Here is a 25,549-nt window from a genome sequence, read left to right on the forward strand (position 1 = left end):
CTGTTCTTTAACAGCAACAGAGCGGAGCTGGTGGTCCCCTGTCGGCTTGTTATAGGGTTGAAATGAATTCTGCAAAAACCATCATTTTGTGCATACTGCAGCTTTAAGATGATACATAATCCTGACATTAGATCGTACTTTAGAGGCCTTTAAACATTTCTACCCCGAGCAAAAAAAAAGTAATTACAACAAACTGATCATGACTTGAAATGAAAATGCAAAGATAACTGAATTTTTCTTTGCTTGAAAATGGGCAAAGCAATATCAGGGAGACAATACAGAAGAATGTTTAATAAACATAAACGATAATGGATTTGCATATGAAGTGTTTTTTCCCCTCGTATGGAGAATCAGTTAAAATCTAAATCTGAAATAAGAGCTAATATCAGAGATCAGGTTAGACAGACCTTCATATTCGGTAATAGAATCAGTGTTTGTCCCTGGATTACTGTAAGTGTGTGTGTGTGTGTGTGTGTGTGTGTGTGTGTGTGTATTGTAGATATTCGGATAGACCATTTTAACTTAGGTACTTGTGCTTACTTTCCTTTCCTTGAGTATTTCCATTTTATGATACTTTGTATTTTTTAGCTCCACCACATACATGTTACTTTGCTAATTATGATTTTTGCATGATGATCAGATTATAAATGATGATGCATCAATATAGATTAAACCACACAAATGGAATATAAAGTAGTTAAAATAGCTCCACGCAACTGGCTACGACATCTAAATGCTGCTTGCACAGTAATGCATCAATATTACAATCCAATAATATCAAACAAAATAATATGTTTGGAGTTTGATACATTTTTTTAAGTACATTTTGTTGATGATGCTATCTATGATGATGCAGCTTTTTTGCAGCTTTATTTAGCAAAGTTATTCCAAAAAGAGCTTATCAAGCAAAAGAAAAACTCAGATTTGTAGACATTTACTTTATGAAAATGTTATAACTGTCAACATTTAATATCTCATGAGTTGTCAGGTTAGTGTGTGTCATTTGTGTAACAATGATATTTTGTATTTGGCTTCTTTTAAATATAAACTCAAAACATACTTTTATCAGTCAGCCATCCACGATTTTACTTGATGCTCATTTTATCCTGTTTTACTATTTTTATTTATTGCTATTTTATGTTGTTCTTTTAGCTCTTTTATTATTTTACCGTTGTGTGTTCTTACCTGCGTTTCTGTGTGACGCACTTTGTAACTTTGTTTTGATAAGCGCTATATAATTAAAACAATATTAAATTTCATATTTTTTATTTTTAACTGTAACATCTATTGTAAATATAGATGTTTGCATTTCAAATTGAGAGTGCCTTCATACAAGAATTTCATTGTATAGATTCCTGTGCTTCCTGTTCAGATGACAATAAACTTGAAATTGAACTTGTATGTTTGTGGTTGAGATGTATCATATAAATGGAGGAACCATAAGGAAAAGAAATCACAGAGGAAGAGACTACCATCCACAAACATGAGCAAAAAAAAGCAATTTATAGCAATTTACTCATATTATGTCCTATATGAGAGAATACAATATTTCACTTCTTGTATAAATGGTTTAAAAAACATCTGAGTTTAAACAGTTGTAATTAAAATTCAGCTCGCTTAAGGAATTTTCTAATGTACTCACTTGTAATGAGAGAGTGGTGGTAACTGTGAGTCTCATGTGAACCGAGTGAAATTATCTCGCCCCATTAATAAAGATTTCACACAGATAATACAGAGAAGAAGAAAAAAATCACAGAGACATATTCAATTTTGCAGTATAAACTCACACTCCCACCTCCAAAAAAACTGCCATGTGTGAAAGATCTCACAGGAAACGGAAACCAGTCCTCCTCTTGACCAAAATCAAGATCAAGGAGGGAATATGACATAACATATGTACACAAATCTGTAATTGACTGAGCAGAGCCGAGCGCTGCGGAGCGAAGAGGCTCGTATGATCAAACGGGTCTAAATATAGGATTCTGCTGCATGATATCTTCTGCTTGAACAGGGATTCACCCAATCTCAGCTGAGGAGAAAGGAAAGGAAGGCATAGGATAAGATAGGATAGGAAAGGAAAGGAAAGGAGAAAGAAAGGAAGGAGAGGAAAGGAAAAACTGGATAGATGAAACAAAAGAGGAAAACAAACCTAAGACAGGAAAGAGAGACAGCAACTACATGACTGAGAGGCAGCAAAGTAAAGGATGGAGGGAGGAGACCAGAGGTTAGGGCCATATCACGAGAAATCTCCGGTTTTGTCAGTGTTTGATTGAGCGTTTATGTGTGTTTGTGTGTGTGTGCGTGTGTGTGTGTGTGTGTGTGTGTGTGTGTGTGTGTGTTTGTGTGAATGAGTGAGAGAGATGTAAACTCAGTCACATGTCTCTGCATCTGCTCCCGTCCATCACAAGCAGCACTGTAATCACCATGGATCTGTCTATAAATGCTGGCTGCTTTCCAATCTGTCCATCATCTCACTCACGGCGCCGGTCGCAGTGTTAAGGCCTCGGCTGAAAGTGACAAACAGAAGCGGTTGGTCTTTAAAAAGCATCAGGAATGACTCTTAATCTGTATCGCAACGGGTTTATCAGAAGGAAGAACATTTCCACCAGACTCCGTTCACATTTTTAGCAATTTGAGGGCAATTTTGTGCTAATCCAGACTGAAATTTGTCCAGTGTGGTCTTCTATCATAGTTACATTATAATGAGCCAAAGATGAGAATGAGTATGAGAGCTTTGATGACTCACAGATACACAGAAAATGCACACAGGAAAAGAATTTATGACATTTTTAGAAATGACAAAACACTTATGGTTAAATTAAGATTATGAGACCCTAAATTAGAATTATGAGTCAAAATCTTGATTTACTTGTACTCATTTTGTTTCTTTGTGTTTTTGTCCATTATAAAAGGCAAAATTAATAAAATATTTGTCATAAAAAGTCTTGATAGACTCATCAAAATTGTCAGATAGTAGATAGTATAGTAAGCACAGTAAATCAAAATTTTGATCTCATGATGTTCACTTAGTGTCTGATAAATTTTACTTTCATTGTTTTTTTTAATTGTTTCTATCATAAATTTGACTTAGTAACTCACATTTCTCACTTTACTTACTTTATACCTCATAGTTTTTACTTGATATTTCATAATTTTGAGCTATGAACATTTTGTTTGTTTTTTTAATCCTATCTTTACTTATAATTTATTTTTCTGTCACTCTTTTACTGGAACTTGGTTTACTGGTGCTTCCAGGTTAACAGCTGGAGACACAGGTGGTGGTGATGTCATCCCCCTCAGAGGCCAACGCAGACATTAGTTGGGTCCCATTCACAGGTTTTCTTGTGTAAGTCTTGCAGTGGGTTCACGAGAAATTCAAGCTCTGTTGCAATCAAAGGTTAATATTTTTGTCCAAAAATAAAAATCACACACGCTGTTTGATTTTTTTAACTACATGAAGTCATTTGAAGTGAAGTAAAGAGGCTAACATTACACAGCTGCACAATCCACAGGTGACATATTAACAGGAGTTATTCATGTAATAAAGGTGTAAAACCCTGTTAGGATAATATGTGATCAAAAAATGTATTCAATATAATTCAAAGGTGCTGCTGTACTGGCCACATTTTTGTTAGTAGTCTTCACTGTTGGGCACAAGGAGGCAGAATAAAAGAGTGAACAAGTGTAACAGAAAATCAAAATTAATAGCACAACACACTCTATGTGGGGTTTTTTTTCTATCGCAGTTGTTTTTTGGCTTGTGACCCTTCAGAATGAAGTAATATCTACAGCTGAACCTCATCACAGGTTTGCATTATGAGATATTAAGAGTTCAACCAAAGAGTGATTTTAGATTCAACTTTACTGTCATTACACACAGTAATTAGTACAATAGCATATGTGATTAGATAGTGCAAACAGCAGTAAAGTGCATATAGAGATACATACAGATACATGAATATGTTATACAGTTTAAACAGCAAATATAAACAACAAGCAGGTAATGTATGTACAAGGTAAAAGAGGCTATTATGTACAACATTTCAGAGTTCATTATAACCACAAATAAGTTTGTTCTGATTCATTTTTAATACTTTTAGTAACCTTATGAGATAAATCCAGTATTTCATAATACAAAAATAAACGCTAAAAAAAAAAGATGGCTCAAAGATGAAATCACAGCCTTCCAGGAGGTCTTGTCATTTCCACACTTCCATTTCTAACTAAGACACCAAGAATAACAGCCTTAACTTTTTGCACATATGACTCATACGTGTGTGTGTGTGCGCTTGCATACACACATAGTCACGCATGCTTCATTTTTATCAAGTCAAGTCAGTTTAGTTTAGCTTTAGAGCACATTTTAAAACAACAAAAGTTGACCAAAGTGCGTTACAGAGACTGAAAAATACAATCAAATAAAAACACAGATATAGTTATGAGGATTGAGGGTGAAACTAATAAAATTGTGGAATAAAAAAAAAAAAAAAATTGGGATTAAATCCTGAAAACAGCACTGCACAGCAAATAAACAAATGATGAAGAGAAATGCTTTCATGATGACTATTAAAAGCCTGACAGTGGTGGAAAGTAACTAACTAACTTAAGTACTATTTTAAGGTACTTGCACTTTATTTGAGCGTTTCCATTTTATGCTACTTTATACCCCTACTCTAATACATTCCACAGGGAAATGTTGACTTTGACAGCTTTAGTTTCTTTACAGATGACGATTTGACACAATGGATAATATAACAAGCTTTTAAAATACAACACACTGTTAAAGAAGCTGCTATAATTTCATGTCTGGAGAGTGACTCCCTGTGGCTCGCGGCGGACTCTCACCTGTAATACCACAAACCACCAGCAGGCGACAGTGTCGTGATTTTAAACCGATTTTTTTCCCGCTTGACTTCTTCTCTTGAGCTCGGAGCGCTTTTCTTCTCTTCCTGGTTACGTTTGCTTTCTCTTCCGGTTGTCGTCCGTTCGTGTGGCAGGTATCTAATGTTTTCACCCCGGTGGACTTTTTAAAATCTGAATCAATCTTAGTGTAATTTACGTGTCCGCTCAGAAACAGCTACTGATTTTGAGAAAGCACATCACTGACTATAAGTTCATCCCAGTATGTTGCAGAAATGATCCTAAATAAACGCTAAAAATGACACTGAAGTGCTGTTAGCTCTATGTAGCAAAGCTACATAGATTCATAGCAGCTAACAGCCAGGCATTACATCAATATATGGCTGAATAATGACTTAAATACCTGAGCGAAAGTGCTTAACTTTTTGTTTGATATGTACTTTAACATAAAGTAGCTTTCACCTTACAAACGCGGCTCTGTTTACATGATATTTAGCTTGTTTTCTTGCCGGCTAACTAGCTCCTCAAACTGAATTCTCTTAGCTAACATGAAAGTGATTTAAAATACAAGTGATATTAAATGCAGATTATAACGCCCCTCACTTTCTCATGTTTCCCTTCATTAGATAAACCAGAGTCGAAATGGCCAAGTCCAAGAACCACACAACCCACAACCAGTGTAAGTATGACTGCAGTTACCTGCTGGTTTCACTTGTTGAATAGTAATTTATCAATCTAATGCAAGACTGACAGGAGAATTATGCTCAGCTCTAGTTCTGCACAGACTATAACTTGCATGCATTTGTTGTTTTAAAAAAGCTGCTTGTTAGTAATTGATATATATGCAGCTCAAGGGTTTTTTTGTGATTATTTATCCAGAAAAAGATCCTTTTTTGTTCAAATTAAGGACACTTTAATGTACATTAAGAAATGTGTACTTTGTAGTGTATGTGGTTACATCCATAGTCTATTTATTACTTAAACAGTTTGTTTACTTAGCTACTGTACATGATTTAAACTTTAACTGTCTTTTCTTTTACTTTTCTCATTGTTCTTGTATTTTGTGATGTTAAGTGGCTGCTGTAACACTGTAATTTCCCTTTGGGATTAAGAAAGTATCTATTGTGAAAGGGATGGATGAATTAATATTTTCTCCATTGTTTTCCCTCTTCATGGACACAGCTCGGAAAGCCCACAGGAATGGCATCAAGAAGCCCACATCTCAGCGCTATGAGTCACTGAAGGGGGTACGTACATTTACAGCTTGGTGTTGACAGTATGTTGATTTTACATGTGTGAAACCAGGTGACTGCTATGCAGGGAATTGCATTATGTTCCAGTAGAAACCTGGTCAGGGTAAAATCTACACATGTATGCGGCAGATCAGTAGTCAGTTTCCTCCTCTACCCCTGACCTTGTTTTGACACCATGGTCTACTTACTTCATGAATATTAGGAACATGAGATGCTTTGTACTCTCAGTCTTTGTGTATCAGAGCATTTGGATAGAGGGGGAAGTTAGTTTTTCCTCAAAGTGCAATTGTGTCTGATGTTAACTGCACAGATGTGGAAACGGACATGTTCAGACTTTCAGAGAAGGCTAGACATTATTTTGAATATGAAGATGCTACATATAATTTATCTTTTCATCCTGCCTCATGGTTGTCACAGCGACATTTTCCCTGACTGAAGTTACCTTGTGTTGTGTTTCTGTGTACGTAACATTTAAGAAAGCAGACAGCAACAGGTTACTTAGTTACTGTGTGACGGGGAGATCTTTAGTTCAATACAACCCTACACTTGTGGTTTAGAAAACACTTTGATAATGCAGCCTTACCTGGAAAGGAATCTAAGTTCTGTTCTTGTTTTAGCCGTTTTAAGAAACATTGAAATTCTGCAGATGCTATCATTGTTGCAGACACACCGGTCTCTGTTGCTCTGTTCAACTCAAAGCTACCATCATCTTGTCTCTCTATCAAAAGTTCATGTGGATTGAGGAGAACCAAGAGCCAGAATTAAAAACACTTAAAGCATTGTTGGAGTTGATGCCCCCGTTGGTGGCTAATTATGAGAATTTTGGCTCATTTTTCAGAATTGTAGTTGCTGCCGCTGGTTGCTGTTTTGTTCAGGGTACAGTGTAGGAATGTTTCCAAAAGTATAATACTGAGAACAAGACCCTCTGGATTCTCCACATTATAGACTGGCAGGAAACATAATTTGACTCTGATTAACAGGTTTCTTCATCTGAGCAGATGTAGTACGGGTAACTAGGGCTGCACTGTTTATTGCAATACAGTACTCGGTTCAGGCATCTTGTGATCTCATTCACTGCACAAAGTTTCTCCCTGAGCTGCATCAACAAATGACAAGTGTACATTACGCCATGTGACAACCTGCACAGAAAGAACAGGACAGATGCAGGACGTCAGTGTTAACAAATCTAACCTGAGAAACGGTGAATGAAAAGCTTTTTAGAAACAAGTGTGTCAGTTGTGGAAACTCTGCAATGGAGAGGAAGAACAAATGTATCCCTCCTCAGTTTTCACAAACGCTGTGCTTGTACCATATAAAGTTGTGTAGTCTGCTCTGTAGAACTGGATTTGAAGATGATGAGGTTACTTAGCAACCAAAAGTAACATCGCAAATGATTACCAAAACCTGAAACATCACAAAAAAGGCCAGGAAAACGCAGTCGCATCCAGCGTAACTATGACAAGACTACGAAGGCCAGGACCAGGCCAGTGATCCAGAGATATGACTCTGTGTTTAGTTTGTCTTTTATCCCTCATCTTGGCCCCATGTTTCTTCTGCTTTATTGCAATTCATGCTTGGTTACATTTGTAAAAAAATATGTATCCTGGTAGTGCACCACATCCATACGTGTGCTCCTTTTGTTCACCTGATCTGCTCACTCAGTTTGTTTTTCTCTGCTGCAGGTGGACCCTAAGTTCCTGAGGAACATGCGCTTCGCCAAGAAGCACAACAAGAAGGGCGCAAAGGCAGCACAGAAGGCACAAGCGAAATAAGCAGCCATCCTGTCACCCCCGTGTCTGTCAGTGTTCAATAGACTGTGTTACCACCATCACAATAAAGCTATGCTTTGTTAACAAACACATCAGATTTGGCCTGTTTCTATTTTTTTCCTTGGTTGTAATATCGTTATCTCAGTCTGATTCTATTGATTGAATCACTTTAAGGTGTGTGTGTGTGTTTGGAGTCAGTCACATGAATAGAGGGAATGAAAGTTTAAAGCTTCAATTAAAAAAAAAAAAAATTGATTAGATTTCTTCATTCACAATATTATGACTTCTACATTTCCCTCACTAGTTACATATAGCCAGTTAAATTGGGAGAATAAAGTTTTATCAAAATACTCAGGCAGACTTCAGTATTGCTGTTTATGTGGGAAACAACCATTAAGCTGCACTAAGTAAAAGAATTGTTACACCAGTGTTGTATGAAAAGGAAAGTAGCACATTTACCTTCTCTATAACAGTTCTCAAAAACCCAAAAAAGTTAATTTTCTGTTTTTGTCTTGCTGTCCTCTCATACAGTTGCTATCATCACTAGAAAGTTACTCTGCTCTACTTGCCTGCACAGTGCAACTAATGTTAAACAAGTCTTACTGGCAAAGAAAAATAATGGATTATTCATAAAACTGATTTGCTGTTTTTGGAATACTCTCACTTATTCATTTACGAACATGAGGTACAGATCAACTGGTAAAGCACATAGTCCACTATTGATCCCACAGTCTGTCTACTTTCTTCACAATCTGCAGCAGAATTCTTGGGGGTTTTTGATCCATGCTTTTCCAGCTTGTGCTTTTTCAACCAGCCCTTTTCCTGGACAATTTTACCACAGGAGTAGCTGGACAGGTAGAAACAATAAAGTAGAGATGGTACAAAGTGTATACGTGCCATGGGATGTAAACAAGAAGAACGTTCTAAAATGGCAAAGTACTAAATTCATCAGTACCCATCATTAAAAGCAGCATCTCTTTTTTCATACTTTATTGTAGGAGTAAATTTGCTTTTACCTCTTTAGTTTTAATAAGAAGTTAGAGGTAATTAAGAGTATTCTTGAAACTTGAAGACTTAGAAAGTAATGGAAAACTTTGGCTGCTTGAGAGGTATAAACAAAGTCAAATAGTTTGCATCAACTGCATTTACTACAAAAAACTAATTACCAACATGCTATTGATTATTCTCTGTTTTTTTCCAATTATTTTTAGTCTCAAGCAGTGGTGAAAAAAGTATTCAGATCCTCTACTTAAGTAAAAGTGCCAATACAGCAATGCAAAAATGCTCAACTAAAAGTAAAAGTACGTAAGTATTAGCAGCAAAATGTACTTTAAGTATTAAAGTAAAAGTAATTGGTCCCTCTGACTGATGTATTATTATATATGACATCATCAGATTATTAATACTGGAGCATCACTGTGTAAACAACATGTTACTATTGTAGCTGCTGCAGGTGGAGCTAGTTTCAACTACTTTATATACAGTTAGCTAGTTTAGTCCAGTGGTCCCCAACCTAGGGGTCGGGCCCCTCCAAAGGATCACCAGATAAATCTGAGGGGTCTTGAGATGATTAATGGGAGAGGAAAGAAGAAAAAACAAAGTTCTGATGCACAAATCTGTTTTCAGTTTTTGCGATTTTTTCTCTAATCTTTGATTTTTGGTGAAATATTGGATCATTTGAACATTTATTGAAATGAAACCATGTGAGAAGTTTAGAAGCAAAAATCACTATTTGGTGGAGCTGTTAACATTCATAGAGATCTGAAATGTGACCCGACTACACACTGCTTTTTGTAAGACATCAAAAGCCAAAGGGTTGGAAACCACTGGTTTCATCTTTAACAATGTGTTGTATTTCAAAAGCTTGTTATATTATCCATTGTGTCAAATATTAATCTGAACTAACTAAAGCTGTCAAATAAATGCAGTGCAGTAGAAAGTACAGTATTTCCCTCTGAAATGTTGTGGAGTGGAAGTATAAAGTAGCATCAAATGGAAATACTCAAGTGCAATTACCTCAAAATTGTACTTAAGTACAGCACTTGATTTAATGTACTTAGTTACTTTCCACCACTGGTCTCATGCAGTATTCTCTCATACACGATTGAAATAATGTGCTGTACTGTGGCATACAGATAACTGTTAAATAAAGATGGATAATGAAAACCATGGGAGGAACAGAGTATAGTTTAATCCACGATTTAGTATGCTGGTCCCTTTTTCTAACCGGAAACTGCAACATAATTGCGCTAAAATAGACTACAATTGGCTGCAAAAAAGTCCTTTTTTTTTCTTTTTTTCTAATAAATTTTGGACAACAAACAAATGTACACAATACAGGTGACATACTGATACCATATATCATAATATAAAGTCATGATGCCTTCACACTAAAGGTCCAGTCTAATAAGAATAACATAAGTCAATAAAAACATTTGAATAAATATTAAACAGCTAAAACCAATGAATAAATAAGAGAGAGTGCAGGTTTACACTCAGTCCAGTTTGTGTACAAAATAATAATCAAATAAATTTTATTTTCATGTAACAAATCAGTTTGCGTGTCTTCGTCACTTCCGCTCACGCTGACTACAGCTTGCATCATTTCTCGTCTCTCTGGCAGCCGGGGAAAGACACCATGTGAGTATATCCATTCAAACAGAAAAATCACAACATAAAGGTTTGACTACAGCCACACCGCACTGTTCGTCTGTGAACATATGTGAGTTTTTAAACGCTGCCTTTAACAAACGTCGCAATCCGCTTTGTTACAAGCTAACTAACTCAAGCAGTGACCGGCTAGCTTAGCTTAGCCTGCTAGCTAACAACAAGTAGGCGTCATTCTTGTGAAGTTGCTGCTGTGAAAAAGTGACTTATTGGACATATTTATCTAGTCTGGACAACATTTCTGAAATTCCACGCCCCATTTGGATATAATATATCAAATAGACTTGACCTTATATATAAAATATTAAAAGGGACTGTATGTTCTGTTGACAAACTACCGAGTAACAGACAGCTTTGACAGGTCCATAAGGATTTGTGGACGGTGACATTGACTGAGAATAACGATTTTATAATGCTTATTGTCCATCTCACACAATTTAGGTTAATTTTCTTAACTTGACCAAAACTTAATTCAGCATTGTGGGTCAATTAAAGGCCAGGTTCACAATTTTTCTGTCTTGAGACAACAGTCAGGAGCCAAAATGAGCATTGAAATAGGTTTTTCTTGCCATAATTGTTCCTCCTGTTCATACTGGCTGTTCGAAGATCTCTTCATAATGCACTTACAATGTAAGTGATGGGGGACAAAATCCACGAGCTTCCATCTATGCTAAAATGTATTAAAAAGTTTATCTGAATAATATGAAGATTTAGCCGTCCAAATTAGTCAGATGAAGTAGATATCTTTCATAGTTACAGTCTTTTAAGTGCCAAAGTCCCTCTTTTTGTTACTATACTTACACCGCAGCTCATCAGGGAAACACTGTGCGAGGACACGCAAAGAGGGAATCTGGTGTCAGATATCCACTTGACATGACTAACTCAGACTGCTGAAGCCTCATATAAGCTTCAGATAAACTTTTAAATGCATTTTTGCACAAAATGACTGTGTGGACTGTGGATTTTGGTCCCCATCACTTACATTGAAAACAGATTTGAAGGGGATCTTTTAATTGCCAGTATGAACAGGAGGAATAATTACAGCAAGGAAAACCTTTTTCAATGTTCATATGGACACCTGACTGTTGTTTTAAGACAGACTTGAAAAATTGTGAACTTATCCTTTAATGTGTGCTGAAAGTGAGATATAATTCATTGCCCTGCATCTGCTGTGCATGGGGTATCTTCATTTTTTTGACTATAAACGTGGAAATATTTACATGGAGGAAACAAAAGATTTATCATGCGATCTTTGTAAGTTGTTGTCTTTCTTCCTGCTCCACAAGTCTGTTAAGTTTCTTTCTTGTTTTTCTGTTCTCGGACAGACGCCATGGTGGAGCCGGTCCCCGAGTCCATCAACTTTCCCTCTGAGGAGGAGAAGATCCTGCATTTCTGGCAAGAAAAGGACTGCTTCCAGGAGTGCCTCAAACAGTCCAAGAACAGGCCCAAGTAAGTCCATCTATTTCTGGTTCATGATTTTAAAAAGTCACACCACATGTTGTCAAAGCTGTAGAAGAGTGTTGTTAAATAATCTTTGTGTCATAACATTTTGTTTTAGGGGGAGAAAAAGGAAAATCAATATTGACAATCTAATATGATACCCTATGCATACACGCTGACTCCTTTTAACCAACTTTTTTAAACTACCAGTAGTTTTCACATTTAATAACTGTTAATTATCATTTTATCAATTTTAGTGTATTCTATTCTGACATATCTTGGTGGGAAAAAGATTGTGATTAAAACAAGAGCATAGTCACATTGTTGAGTCTTCATTTCTGGTTAAGGATTGTTGTTAATATATGACACTTGTGCTGCCAAGTAAAGACGTTATGTTTCCTGGTCAACCAGTTGTCCTTTGACTGCATTCACACCAAATCAGATGGTTTGGCATTCGGCCGCAGGGTTGGGCGGAGGGTGAGCGGAGGCTGTGTGGGTTTGTGGGTGTGTTTATTTGTGCTCTAGAATATAACCGTTGTGAAACAATCAGAAAATGACGTTTTATTGATCTGATTCACCGGTTTTCTTGCTATCACCGCTCCCTCTCTTCATTCACTATCTAGCTCGCTTGACCACAGCTGCTCTCTCTCTCTTTTTCTCTCGTTTTTTTTTAAAATGAGTCGGGAAGCCGATAGCAAAGTCTAACTTAACTAACGTTATCAAGCAAAGAGAAATGTCCTCCCCTCGTCCTAGTAACGTCTTTGTCCTCCCTCATGGCAGAGTTTACAACTCTTGTCAGTCTGATCTCCAGCTGTGATTGGTCACCGCAGCCTTCAGCTGCAGTGACATCGGGTTGCTTTTCTCCAAAAGTTGACTCTGGCTCAACTTTCTGTCCTTAGTCTAGTGCAGTCTAGTGAAGAAGCATCTACAACTTTGTGTCATAAGTTCTTCTTTATGTCAGTGAAACAAAATTTAACATCTCTACTCACATCTAGCATTCAAATTGTAGCTACAGGGTCTGAACATTAATTATCCTTCAATTATTTTGTCTTGTTAGCAAACAAAGGCTCAAATATCATGATGACGTTTGCCAAACAGAGCAAAATCGCATTTGTAAAGAGAACCTTCGGTCATAAGCATCGACTGAGTAGGGTATTTGTCTCATATTGTTTCTGTTCTGCCGCACTCACTCTTGACAGCGTTTCTAGTCATGATAGTCACCCTGTTATCTTATTTCATGTGTGACAAAATGCTGTTAACAGATTTTGGAGGAAAAAAAAAACACTGCCGAACTAGATTTGTTTTAATATTAATATTTTTCTTGCCCATTTCACAACCAGGTACACCTTCTACGATGGCCCTCCATTTGCCACAGGTCTACCCCACTATGGTCACATCCTAGCTGGCACCATCAAGGATGTTGTCACTCGCTTTGCCCACCAGAGTGGCTTCCATGTGGACCGACGCTTTGGCTGGGACTGTCACGGCCTCCCTGTGGTAAATATTTGTCTCAACTGTCTTTTCCCAGAAAATTGTTCAAATCTAATATTCTGTGAAAATTCAAAGTGCTTTTCATCAACCGTGTAGTTTTTTATCATTTTGAGGTGACATCATTGTGAGTGTGTTTGTCATTCTTTGTTTATTTATGTGCCTTGCATCTTTTCTGTCTTGCAGGAGTATGAGATTGATAAGACTTTGGGGATCAAGGGCCCTGACGATGTGGCCAAAATGGGCATCGCAGAGTACAACAAGCAGTGCAGAAACATTGTCATGAGATACTCCAACGAGTGGGAGGTGAGCATAAAGAAAAGAACAATGATGCTAATATAAGGAAACTTTGTATCCATACTTGTGAGATCAGTTTAGTTTTTGTTTTGTGTATGTGTTTCCCCTCAATCAAATTGCAAGATGTTTGGCTAAGAAAAGTGCATTGAATCTGCGCTAAAACATAGAATAGGTGCTTATGGTGCTGTCGATATGGCATCTGGGCATATTTTAAAGGAATGATATCGGCTAAAATAAAACTGATAAAAAGCTGATCCTTTCATTACTGTGTTTGGCACACATCAGCCTGCTAATGTTGCAGTGCTGCTCCCCTTTAAAACAGCCTACAGTGCAGACACACTTTCTCATTCAAGTATGTTGCGAGTGACTCTGAATTCTGAGATCCTTTTTAGCAAAATACACAGATTTACTAAACTCCGACTCAGAAGTCTACAAAGTGTACAAAACATTCAGTTAGCAGATTCTTGTTTCTCATAGGATTTGGCCAGTGCTGACGTTGCATTCGGCAGTTAAAATGACAAATGACGTTCATTAATGTTAATGTATTGAGTAACATGATGGCATGGCAAAATTAAACACTTGACTTTTTTTGGGTTTGTGTGTCTGTACTCAGATCAGATCATTTGTGAAAGAGAAGAAGAGTTTCCACCCTGTAACCCTGCTGTTAATTTTAAGTGCAGTGTTTCTGTAGTTCCAACAACTTCTCTTTAGTGGATTGCGTGACGTCTGTTTCAAAAGTCGCATTCTGCTGTTAAACTTTCACTCATATCATATCAATAATTAATTAAGCTGACCAATTTAGTAGTTGTGAACCAAGACCTTAGGTATTTAGATTTAGAAGCTTGTGAAAAGTGTCTGCCAAACTCAGGAGGCTACTCCTGTTATTTCAATGTGAAGACACATTAAATCGACATTGCATATCTTCTGCTGATATGTAAATATAAGTATTGGATCGGACTCTGTATCGACAGACTCGGATCAGGGTCAGAAAAACTTGATCATGACATCCTGACATGCTTATCTCACATGAGTGATGAATGCTTTTCTTTCATTGGAGGTGAATGTCTCCTCTTGGCATTATCGAGCCTTCACATACTGTCCTAAATATTACAGTTCATAAAACTCGTTCTACAAGATTTTGGTATGCGATCGTCATGGGGTTTTTTTATTTTTTATTTTAACACATTTGAATGGCGTGTGTGTATGTTTCTTTTTGTTCCTAGACTTCAGTGAGGAGAATGGGCAGGTGGATTGACTTCAAAAACGACTACAAGACTCTCTACCCGTGGTTCATGGAGACTGTCTGGTATGTATGTCCAGAAAATTTGCGATCTTATTTGTAAAAATTTTAAAGATACATAGTTTGTACTCTACTTACTTACAAAGAATTACATTTTCCATTTTAGAAGGTTGTAGTAGTATTTCATATACTTATACTTGGATATTTGACATAATTAACATACTAGTAGTCTGAGTTCTCTTTTGATATGAAGTCAGGTATCTACTTCACCATATCATTTCTTCAGCTTGATCATTATCTTGAAGGACATTTGGTTTGCAGCCAGGCATTAAGCACATAGATCACATAAGTTAAACAGATGACAACGTTAATTGGCAATCGACTTACAATAAAACACTTAAAGCAACATATAATTAAAAATGCAAAAACACAAACCAGATTTGATCCGTCTTCATCTTTATAGTTTTTGAATGTGTCCTTTATTCTTTTAGGTGGGTGTTTAAACAGCTGTATGACAAGGGTCTGGTGTACCGAGGAGTCAAAGTCATGCCTTTTTCCACTGCCTGCAACACCCCCCTCTCCAACTTTGAGTCCCACCAGAACTACAAGGTATGCACACAAAACACGACTGCCTCACCCTTCAGCTGGTATGATACACCTCTGCAGTATTCTTTTCTCTAAGCAACATGATAAGATCACCAACAGCGATCTGACTGTAAAAACAAATCCATCACATCATATCTGTTTCGTTTTTGTCTCCAGGACGTTCAGGACCCATCGGTGATCGTTAACTTCCCGTTGGTTGAGAATGAGGATGTGGCTTTGATCGCCTGGACAACCACACCCTGGACACTGCCGAGCAACCTGGCCCTGTGTGTCAACCCAGAGTTCTTGTACGTCCAGGTCAAAGGTGAGAGACGAAACTTTCTCTAATGACGTCCTTGAAAAGTTAGGGTTATGTTGATATCAACAACTACTGATGCGCTGACTGGGAATGAATTTTTCTCTGCTCAGCTTGTTGCTTTGAAATGTTTTGTCCAGTTAGAATCATGGTCCCAGTCAAGATACTATCAGATTATTGCAAAGAAAAGAGGAAAAAGAAAAGAAAAGAAGGAAATATCTGCTCACACATCCTGCACACAAACATGTTTTTTGGCTACTTGAATTACCAGGATTGGTCATTTTGTTGAATGATGTTTATTAAATGCGTAAAGCCTAAGGCCAAAGTTTTCCCACTCGAAATCTTGTTTCCCATGTGGGTTTAGTGTTGTGGACCTCAGTATGAGCTGATGGCTGTTTTTTATTCAGAAGGAACAAACAAGAACAAATTAACACAAGTGCTGCCTCACTAAACTACACCCAGAGGAAAGGATTTTTTACTATAATTTGTTGGTGGACTCACCAGCCTTTGGCTATGTGTTGGCTGATAAAATAGAATGTTTTTAGTTATTTGAAAATGGACACTGACTGGAATACAGCTACAATGATTAGTCAATTATTTGATTAGTTAATCGACAGAAAATTAATCAGTAACTATTTTGATAATCGATTAATTGTTTTGAGTCATATTTTAAAGAAAATTCCCTGATTGCAGCCTCTTAAATGTGAATATTTTCTGGTCTTGTTAAACTAGTAAACTAAATATCTTTGTGTTGTGGACTGTTAGTCTAGACAAAAGAAGACATTTTAGGTTGCATCATGGACTTTGGGAAATAGTGACATTTTTCTCCAATTTCTGACATTTTAAAGACCAAATGACTAATCGATTATTCGAGAAAATAATTGACATATTAATCAGTAATGAAAATAATCGTTAATTGCAGCCCTAGCCTGGAATTTAGTTTTATCTACAACCAACCAGACACTCCACATTCATGAGCAGTAACTTGATGCTAAAGCATAACTGATGGTCATGTAGGCTCATTCAAAACATTACCTGTCCTCCAAGCATATGTAAACCATGTGAAATGGGCCTCTCTGATTTAAACAAAAGACCATTATATAGTCGTGTATAATGTAAAGGTGGAAATAACAAATCACTGCTGATTTAAATCGCTGCGTTCATTTCAAAGATTTATTGTCACTGATGCAGTTTGTTCACTTCATTCTAAGCGAGGCAATTGCATCACTGTTCAAATGCACTTCAGTATGCACAACACTAAATTAACACATAAATTAAATCAAACTTAGATTCAGTTCAGTGCAAAACTAGGGCCATACAGCGACTCAGCAGCCAGCTATTACAGCAGTTATCGCATCACGATTGTTTCTGAGGGTCTTAATAAGCTTTGTAACGGTGAAATAACACACTGTGTATCACAGCTGAGCTGACAACAGTGCTTTCAGTCACCAGTGAGGAGCTCTGCTGCTAAAACCCACTGATCCGGTGGGTGTCAAAGATGATTCTGTACAGTCAGTTCACATAGAAGATTCTGTGTTAAAGATTTGTTTCTACATCTACTGAAGACCTCTAGTATAATGCTTTATATATAATGTGCTAAGAAATGTCTTAGCAGTACCTCATAAAAGGCACAATTTCAAACTGAAGTCTTTGTAAAGGCACAATCTGATCCAAAATGAACCTGGAGTCTCTGTCATACTGACAAGTCCTTTAATACACAGCAGACCCAAAGCAAAGTCAAACACCAAAGCAAATTCAAGACATTAAGTGTCCTATAAGAATGTTAAAACTGTTCCTTTATCAAGTATTTGTGCATCGGGATCACAGTTTAGCTACCAGTTAGCTAAAATACATGCAGTCTAACACACCAAGCCTTCACTAGATCCTCCCTTCATGAAGATGATGATGTTCAGTTTTTGATGAAACTGTTTTTTAGAGGTGTTAATTCAAATTCATGGTAATTTTGGATGCTATAGTTTGTGGTGCTGTTAATTTGTATTGAGTTATATTGAGAGGTCTTTCTAATATTAGATTCACCCCCATTAAAAAAAAAAGAAATAATTGTAGGACTGTTGTTTTAGATTGCATTAGCATGGTGTACCTAATAAACTGACATCTTAGTGTATGTTACTTCCAAAACAATCAGTTTTGATAAACTTAATAAATGACAGTTTTGATAATCAGTTTATTTCTTAAATTATCTCAAACATGAGCATTTGCTGCTTTACATCATTGTAAATGGGATATCTTTGAATTTTTGGGCTTTTCAGACAAAGTAAAGAATCTTAAGACATCACTGTAAACCTTGTTGGGAATTGATCATTATTTGTTTTACCTTTTAATGATCAATATGTATAGTTTTTTATATGCTGTATACATATTTCTCAACTATATAGTTTACAGTACAAAACTGCCACATTTTTGTAAATGTCTTTATTACCATATCTTTATATGGGCATATCTCATTTTTACAGCGGACATTTTGTCTTGTCATTATAGGAAAAGCACAGGTGTTACTAATAACATTAATGCTGGCTCCGTTACGTTCAAGTGTCCCAGTAAGCCGTGACAGTGTGACAGTGAGCCGGCGTGCACAACACCAGGACCCTGAAACTGGAGCAGCTAAATGGAATCCAGTCTCATTAATTGTATTAAATATCATCCATGCAAAAAAGGCCTAATGCTGCAATAGTTTTGTGCGTGTGTGTGTGTGTGTGAGACTCAAACTTGCTAAATGTGATGAACCTCAAATCAGGTCACTTTTAAAAGTGTTGTCCTTGTTCAAATATGAAGAAAAAAAAATACCCCAGATAGGCGGCTAGTGTTTTTCTGTTGCCCTCCTCCTGTAGTTTTTGGTTCCCTGAGAGAGAAACTGGTGGGTTTTTAAAAGGATGACCTAGATTCTTGTCAGCTTGTCGTATCCCAGCTGATACTGCAGGGGGCACTGTTGAAGCACAGTCTGAACGAATCTGCCCTCCTAACTGCACCGCCTGTGCTATGCTGCATGGGAGACCGCCTTGGAATACCAATGAATGTTTTCTTTTTTTTTTTTTTTTCTATCAGCTCACTCTCTCTTTTTATCTCCTGTCCTCTCTCGCTCCATCTTCATCCTAATTTTTCCCCCTCATTTTCTTATCGCTCTCTTTGCCTCCACATCCACCTGTTATGTTTTTTTTTTTTTTTGTCCTTCGTCGTTCTTATTTGCTCTCTGTCTCTCTCTATCTGTGTCTGTCTCTTTCCCTCCGTGCCTTTGTCGCTGTCGGAGTTGAGAGCTGTCAGCAGTGGCAGTTCTGAGCTGTGCAGTCATTTGTCACACCACTGAGGGGAAGAAACATCTTTTATTGATGCTGCTCCCCTTTCTCTGTTTTTGTGTCTCACCGTCTCAGGCCATTTGGTTTTTGCCCTCTTCACAACTACTGTCCCTGCTGTTCTCAGCCTCTCCGCTGTTATTTTTCCTAAACTTCCCATTCGGCCATTTTTTTTTTCTCCCAGGAGGGCTCACATTCTCCAAATGTCTCACAGTTATCCTACATGAGGTGGCATCTTTTCCATAAGCTCAGTTGCTGGTTGAGTGGTTGTAGCTACATGATGGGGTCATTACCTGACCTTGACTTATGGCTGACTGTATTATTATGAAGCAGGACTTGCTCTTCTTGTTTAGCGGACTTATATGTAGCATAGCTAATAGTTATGTGGATTTGAACCATGTTTGATGTGTTGCTGGTTGAAATTCTGATCAATAAACATAAATCATAGACCAGAGCTGCAAAAAATCATTTCACCTCATAGTGATCAGTATCTTCACTCCCACGTCATTATGAGAACCATGAGTGTGGAAAGCTTAGCAGAAATAAACATTTTTTGGTAAATGACCAGTGAACATTATGCAACATTTTCTTGACCTCCAACTATATCAAAGACGTAGAATGAAGACTTTGGGGGATATTTGCTATTTTTGGCCTATTTTTAGGTGTTAGCTATGTTATCACAGCCAAAATTGCGTTTCTCCTTATTTACTAAATGGAAAATAGAAAAGCAGCACCACTGAAAATTGCGTGTTTGGACTTATGCAATATGTATTTTAAGGCACTCCTGTTTAGAGGTGTAAAATGTGGAAGGAGGGAATGGAAATTTATACCAATATCCGCAGCACCTGATTTATCACCGCAGACTGACCACTGCAGCAGAGGAACCTGCGTCTGAAATTTAACGTTTGAGAAAAGCAGGTTTAAAATCTGCGACACACACAGAGGGTGAGAGACTATAGCGAGGAGAAACGGGGTGACAGAGAAAGACGCAGTTTAAAAGAGACATTATAAAAGCTACTTTAACAGATCAGGTACAGGTATCAACTGTTATATGATTTATATACAGGAAAAGTCGTGTAACAATAATTTAAAAGTTTTACTAAAAAATCTCCCACTGTTTTTTCATAACGTATTCAATCACTGATATTTTTGTTGAGCTGACATCAGGATATTTAATCATCTTCCAAATTCAACAGCAGAAAATACTTTTGTTTGTGCTCCATTCCTTTCCAGACATCAGCTCTTACTTAGTGGTACTTTATGCAGATTAGATGCAGCTGGGCTCTTTTACATTTCAAATCTTAGTAAAAAGCCCACTAGATCAAAAGATTGCAGTGACAAAAACTTTTTTCAGTAATTTGCAACAGACTTGGTAAATATCCTTCTTTGTGTTTATCTTCATTGTTGCAGGTGAACAATTATTTTGCCAATCCGTCCTTTACCTTTTCATGACCACTGTAGCTTTACCATCATACTTATTTATTAAATGTCAAAAGCTTCTTCTGCCAATTACCGTTCTGTCTGTTTGACATCCTTTCAGTGGCCGTACTATGTCTGTATATTTTTGTAAGTCAGTGCAGAATGTAATATCAGTAGCCTGATGTAGACGCTTTGCATGAAGGTGTAAAAACCTTTTGTTACATCTCTCAACAGATGCACTCACATCTCTTTTCTCTGCGTCTCTCAGATAACACCACAGGCAAGACCTACATCATGATGGAGGCCAGGCTGGGAGCTCTGTTTAAGACGGAGAGTGAGTACACTCTCCTGGACAAGTGAGTACAGAAGACCCTATAGCCACATATAAAACATGAGTGAAAAAGACTAATACTGTAAATGTAGATACTTTTGCCTGTTGGCAACCAAAATATAATTTCTCCAAAATGACATGGAAATACAGGTTTGTCCTATTGCATAAAACCTTTAGGGGGTAGACAGAATACTAAAATCACCACTGTAAACATAACTGAAAAGGTTGGAAATGTTATATTACAAATCACATTATCATAGTACACTATCTGTCAAGCATTTTTGTAATATCCCTGTTGGTTAGTACCAATAAGATTACGTTCTTTTTGCCAGTAATGTTGATTTTATTTTTTCCAGTTGATGCAGCTGCAGTTTGATGGTAACATGAGCTCATCATGCTTTGAAAACTCATAAAAGCACTGATTGTCAGCTCTCCGCTATAGTTGTGTACTTCCTTTAAAAAACTTTTGGTACGTTGTTGGAAAACTCATACCCAGCTGCCGCTCAGCGAGTGACAAACTTGTATTTCAAATATACTGTGACAGGATTTCTCCCGAGTTTTAGAACTTATCTGCCAGAGTTAAGAGATAAAGTTACTGACAGGAGCATTAGCAGAGCTCTATTTTGCCAGCTGAGTGTTGTTCTATGCAGCGGAAAAACAAATCAAATTCCCAATTTCCCAGTTCAGTGGATGACTATGGAGCAAAAGAAGAGGGGAAAAAATGAGGTGAGATGAAGAAAACACCTCAGTGAATAAAGGATACAGAATGTACTGAGCCCAGATGGTGCACATTTTCAGGCATGAGTTATACCAACTCATCCCAAATATTGGACAAATTAAGTGGCAATAAAAATGACATGTAGAAAAACATTGTACTCTGGCAGGAGCTGTTCTTCCACGAGGACAAAGTCTCCATCCACAGATGCAAAGATGTCTTTATTTGAATGATTATTACAAAAACAGAAGATCTTTCATGACTGACTCAGGTGCCAAAACAAACTTAAGCCTTTAAATAGAAATCTCAAGATATGCTGAGGCAGTTGAAATACATTTTTCAGGATGCTGTGGTGCATTATAGGTAGTTTTTTGTCACCTAGCATTTATTCAGCTTATAAAGTTAAAAAAAAAAAAAACAACCAAAACTTAGTGTTTGAATTCTATATAGCTGATGCAAGTTTTTAAATTTTTTTTATTTACACTTCAATAAGACAATTCAAAGAGCTTTGCTTAAACATAAATTACATTAAGAAAAGAAACACAATGCAATATAAAAATACATAAAAAGAGGATTTCAAATAATATAAATAAAATAGGAGAAAAATAGAGTAAAATAGAATAAAACTGATTAAATATAATAAAGGTTATATATATATATGCAAATATGTAAGATGAAGGAGATAGCATTCATATACTTTGAGATTTTTTTTCCTTCATTTCATAATGATGTGTTTTTAATTGATTCCTAAGTACATACTTTATTTAAGATAAATATTGTATGTGCGTCTTCACTAAAAAGAGCGTTGCTCTTACTGCCTTATCTAATATTTTATTGATGGTCCCCTGTAGCATCTTTTTAGGAGAATCCTGACTGTGAATAGATAAACTCTTGAGTACTGTCTTCAGTCTTCCTGCTATGTAGCCTTGCAGAGGCGAAACCTGGGGCAAAGAAAGTCCTCTAATCGCTCTCTTATGCTCCTAAAGTGTGTTGCTATGAGCTAATGGTGAGTGAGTAATAACAGTACTGACATGTTGATCAAATCCTCCTTTCTCTCCTCTGGATTTTGACAGCTGGACAGTCAGAGGACACTGTTAAGAGATGTTTTTTTTTTTAATACTTTATTTACAGTTTTCAATTTTACAATGACAATATATATTGAAAGGATGTACAAAACAATACAAAGAAAATACAACACCAAGTGGAACACAAACAGAAATAAACAAAACGGCTTCCAGACAGTTTACAAGATTACATGAATAGTCTTTCAAAAATGTTGTCATGGTAGTAACAATCTCGGGAGCAACGTAAAGTAACATGAATCAAGTTAAACAAGACACCCACTCATGTAGCCAGGAGGGTCAAAGTCCTTATAGATGCACTGTGCCAAGACAGGTCCCCATATTCTCTCAAATCTATTGGGTTTGTTCAGACAGAGCACTTCCATTTGTTTAATAGACAACATCTCTTTGAGTCAATGCACAAAGCTGCGTGGAATTGTCGACTTCCAGGTCAGGAGAATAAGTTTTTAGCAAACACCGTTCCCAGGTTCAGAGCAATCTGTATGTTGTACGGCAGCTCAGAAGTCTCTGCAGAGCATCCAAAGGTGGCCAGATCGTAGTTTGGCTGAATGTCTCCGCATTAGGCTTTTGAGAGCCACTCAGTAATTGCAGTCCAAAAGTTATAATGTAGGGCGTAAATAGGATTTTAAAAATTGATGTGGGATATATCCTCCCCCATCCCCACTGGAAATGATGCCCTTGGTAGCATTGTGTTAAGACACCTTTTTTGGTCGGTGTTTCTTTTATTTTAAGTGTTATCTATATGTTGTCAAATGTTTGTGCGAGCCCCCTGCAGGTTTGTCAATGCAGGGGCGGTGGGAAGAATTATGGATATTTACACAAGGATTTTAAAGTGTTTAATTTTTTTTTTTTATTTTAGATTTCCTGGCAAGATACTGAAAGGGAAGAAATACAAGCCTCTTTTCCATTACTTTGAAAAGGTTTGTAGACTCTATGCTCTTATTTCTGGCTGCTACACAGTTTCATGTATTGTTTGTTACAAAGTGAAGACAAACCTATGTCTCGCTTTAATGACCTGTCCGAACACAAATTGGCATCTCTGTTTACGTTCTTTAAATCTGTCTCTTAATCTCTCTCTTATTATCTTTGCCTCTACTACTTCTGCTTCTTCACCGCCCTCATCTAACTCCCCTCGTCCTCGTTTCACTTCAGTGTGGGGAGAAAGGAGCGTTCCAGGTGGTGATGGATAACTACGTCAAGGAGGAAGAGGGCACAGGAGTGGTCCATCAGGCACCTTACTTTGGAGCTGTGAGTTCTTTTTTTTTCTTGGTCACTGTTGTAACTACAGAGAATAAATATTCTGTTACGTAGTGTCCAGTACTACTGTTATCAATTATTATTTTAATAGTTTTTCCGATCAAGGGATTAATCCTTTGGTCTATGAAATGTCAGAAAATAAAGATACCCATCCCAGTTCTTAGTTGACATCTAAAGACACCTTAGACATCTAAAAATATTTTTAGTTACAGTGACAAAATCAGAAAAAAAATTCTCACATTTGAGAAGCACAAACTAGATCATGTTTAGCATTTTTGCTTAATAAATTACTTGCACCAAGCAAACCCCCCTTACTTCAGTGAAATGTACATTTTCAATGTATGTACAATTAAGGTTTCACATTTCCATATTACATTTGCATAACTTGCATATTGAACCACAGTTGGCTTCCAAACTCAGTGTTTCCCCTGTAATTCATTCAGCAGCGACGCACCGCCGCTGCAAAATTATGAGCGCCGCTGCTAAAATGTCAGACGATCATTAATATCAACGGGCTACTAATGATTTTCACTCGCACACTGTGTGAGCACAATAACACCCTACGTTATTGTGGATTTTCTTTAGTCATCCTCCCTCTCTTCGTTCTTCAAAGGACATCTACGTGAAAGGTACAAGAGTAGCGTAGCTCCATTAGGCAATAAGGCAGTGCGTGTGTGTGTAAATGTGCGTGTGTGGTTGCGCGAGCGCAGAAACATGACATGAACACGAGCGGAGCAGAGGAAAAGTTTAGCAGTAAATTGTCAATCTGACAGTAAATGTACAGTACAGACTGTTTGTCAGTTACTAAATGCTGCAGCTCCTCAAGACAAAGAAAATACTCACCTATTGAAGGGGGTTAGCCCCGAAGTTAGCAACAACGCGTTAGCTTAACTTGACCAGGCTCACTTAAGGTGGACTGACTTTTAAGGTAGACCAGCAATTCTCATTTTAGTGTCAGTCTCAGCCGCTCTTTGACAGAGAGCGGAGAAATGTCTGGCTGATGAGTCTCTTCATGTACCCCCCACATATGACGACAACAAACACCCCCACCCGCCGCCGCCGCAGCTCCAAAGCAGTCAACCTGGGGGAAACACTGAATCTAGTTGTGATATCATGTTTGTTAAACTCAGATTTAACGTGAGCAAAGAGACACTTTCCTTGTCTGTTGTTGTCGCTTCTGATACATTTCCAGACTAGTCAGATACTAATGAATCATAGATGTAATTTTAACAGTTTATCAGAAGCATCAGGACTCTCAATCGAGACCAAGACCAACCAAAGGCAACTTAAAGTCTCAGCAGGCCTGCCCTGCTTTAAATTATAATGTGGACCACTTCTTTGTATGATCTGGAATGAAGAGAAGGAAGAAATGTACCTGTACTTTTAAAACGTTGCTTCTAACAAGCTTGTTTATCCAGCGCTGCTGCTGATCACATATAGCTCACTCAGGAGGAAAACAAGGTCACCTTTTGTCTTGTGCTTGTCAAGTGTAACTTCATGGATGGCATCACTACTATCCTAT

At 37.3% G+C, this 25,549-nt stretch overlaps 2 protein-coding genes across 2 annotated transcripts in view; both read left to right on the forward strand.

Moving 5' to 3' along the window:
* The first annotated feature begins 4,909 nt into the window (after positions 1–4,909).
* Positions 4,910–7,974, forward strand: rpl29 (ribosomal protein L29). The gene is made up of 4 exons (XM_067586914.1): positions 4,910–4,997; positions 5,487–5,539; positions 6,043–6,107; positions 7,796–7,974. The coding sequence occupies exons 2-4, from the start codon at positions 5,503–5,505 to the stop codon at positions 7,883–7,885; spliced, it is 192 nt and encodes a 63-aa protein (XP_067443015.1). The 5' UTR covers positions 4,910–4,997; positions 5,487–5,502; the 3' UTR covers positions 7,886–7,974.
* A 2,468-nt stretch (positions 7,975–10,442) lies between these two features.
* iars1 (isoleucyl-tRNA synthetase 1) overlaps positions 10,443–25,549 on the forward strand; it is a 60,316-nt gene continuing 45,209 nt past the window's right edge. Inside the window, exons 1-10 of the mRNA XM_067586915.1 lie at positions 10,443–10,522; positions 11,875–11,998; positions 13,330–13,486; positions 13,664–13,783; positions 14,998–15,080; positions 15,506–15,623; positions 15,777–15,924; positions 20,911–20,998; positions 23,630–23,690; positions 23,923–24,018. Coding sequence (XP_067443016.1) covers positions 11,880–11,998; positions 13,330–13,486; positions 13,664–13,783; positions 14,998–15,080; positions 15,506–15,623; positions 15,777–15,924; positions 20,911–20,998; positions 23,630–23,690; positions 23,923–24,018 — 990 coding nt within the window. The 5' untranslated portion in view covers positions 10,443–10,522; positions 11,875–11,879. The remainder of the gene's footprint in view (positions 10,523–11,874; positions 11,999–13,329; positions 13,487–13,663; positions 13,784–14,997; positions 15,081–15,505; positions 15,624–15,776; positions 15,925–20,910; positions 20,999–23,629; positions 23,691–23,922; positions 24,019–25,549) is intronic.

The sequence above is a fragment of the Thunnus thynnus genome, chromosome 4, assembly GCF_963924715.1.
Source record: "Thunnus thynnus chromosome 4, fThuThy2.1, whole genome shotgun sequence".
NCBI classification, from domain to species: domain Eukaryota; kingdom Metazoa; phylum Chordata; class Actinopteri; order Scombriformes; family Scombridae; genus Thunnus; species Thunnus thynnus.

What these genes read in the sequence shown, in the direction of transcription:
- rpl29 (XM_067586914.1), top strand. Translation starts at nt 5,503, where the DNA reads ATGGCCAAGTCCAAGAACCACACAACCCACAACCAGT. An exon ending in CCACACAACCCACAACCAGT is followed by an intron (nt 5,540 to 6,042) that starts GTAAGTATGACT and finishes TCATGGACACAG; the next exon opens with CTCGGAAAGCCCACAGGAAT. An exon ending in GCTATGAGTCACTGAAGGGG is followed by an intron (nt 6,108 to 7,795) that starts GTACGTACATTT and finishes TCTCTGCTGCAG; the next exon opens with GTGGACCCTAAGTTCCTGAG.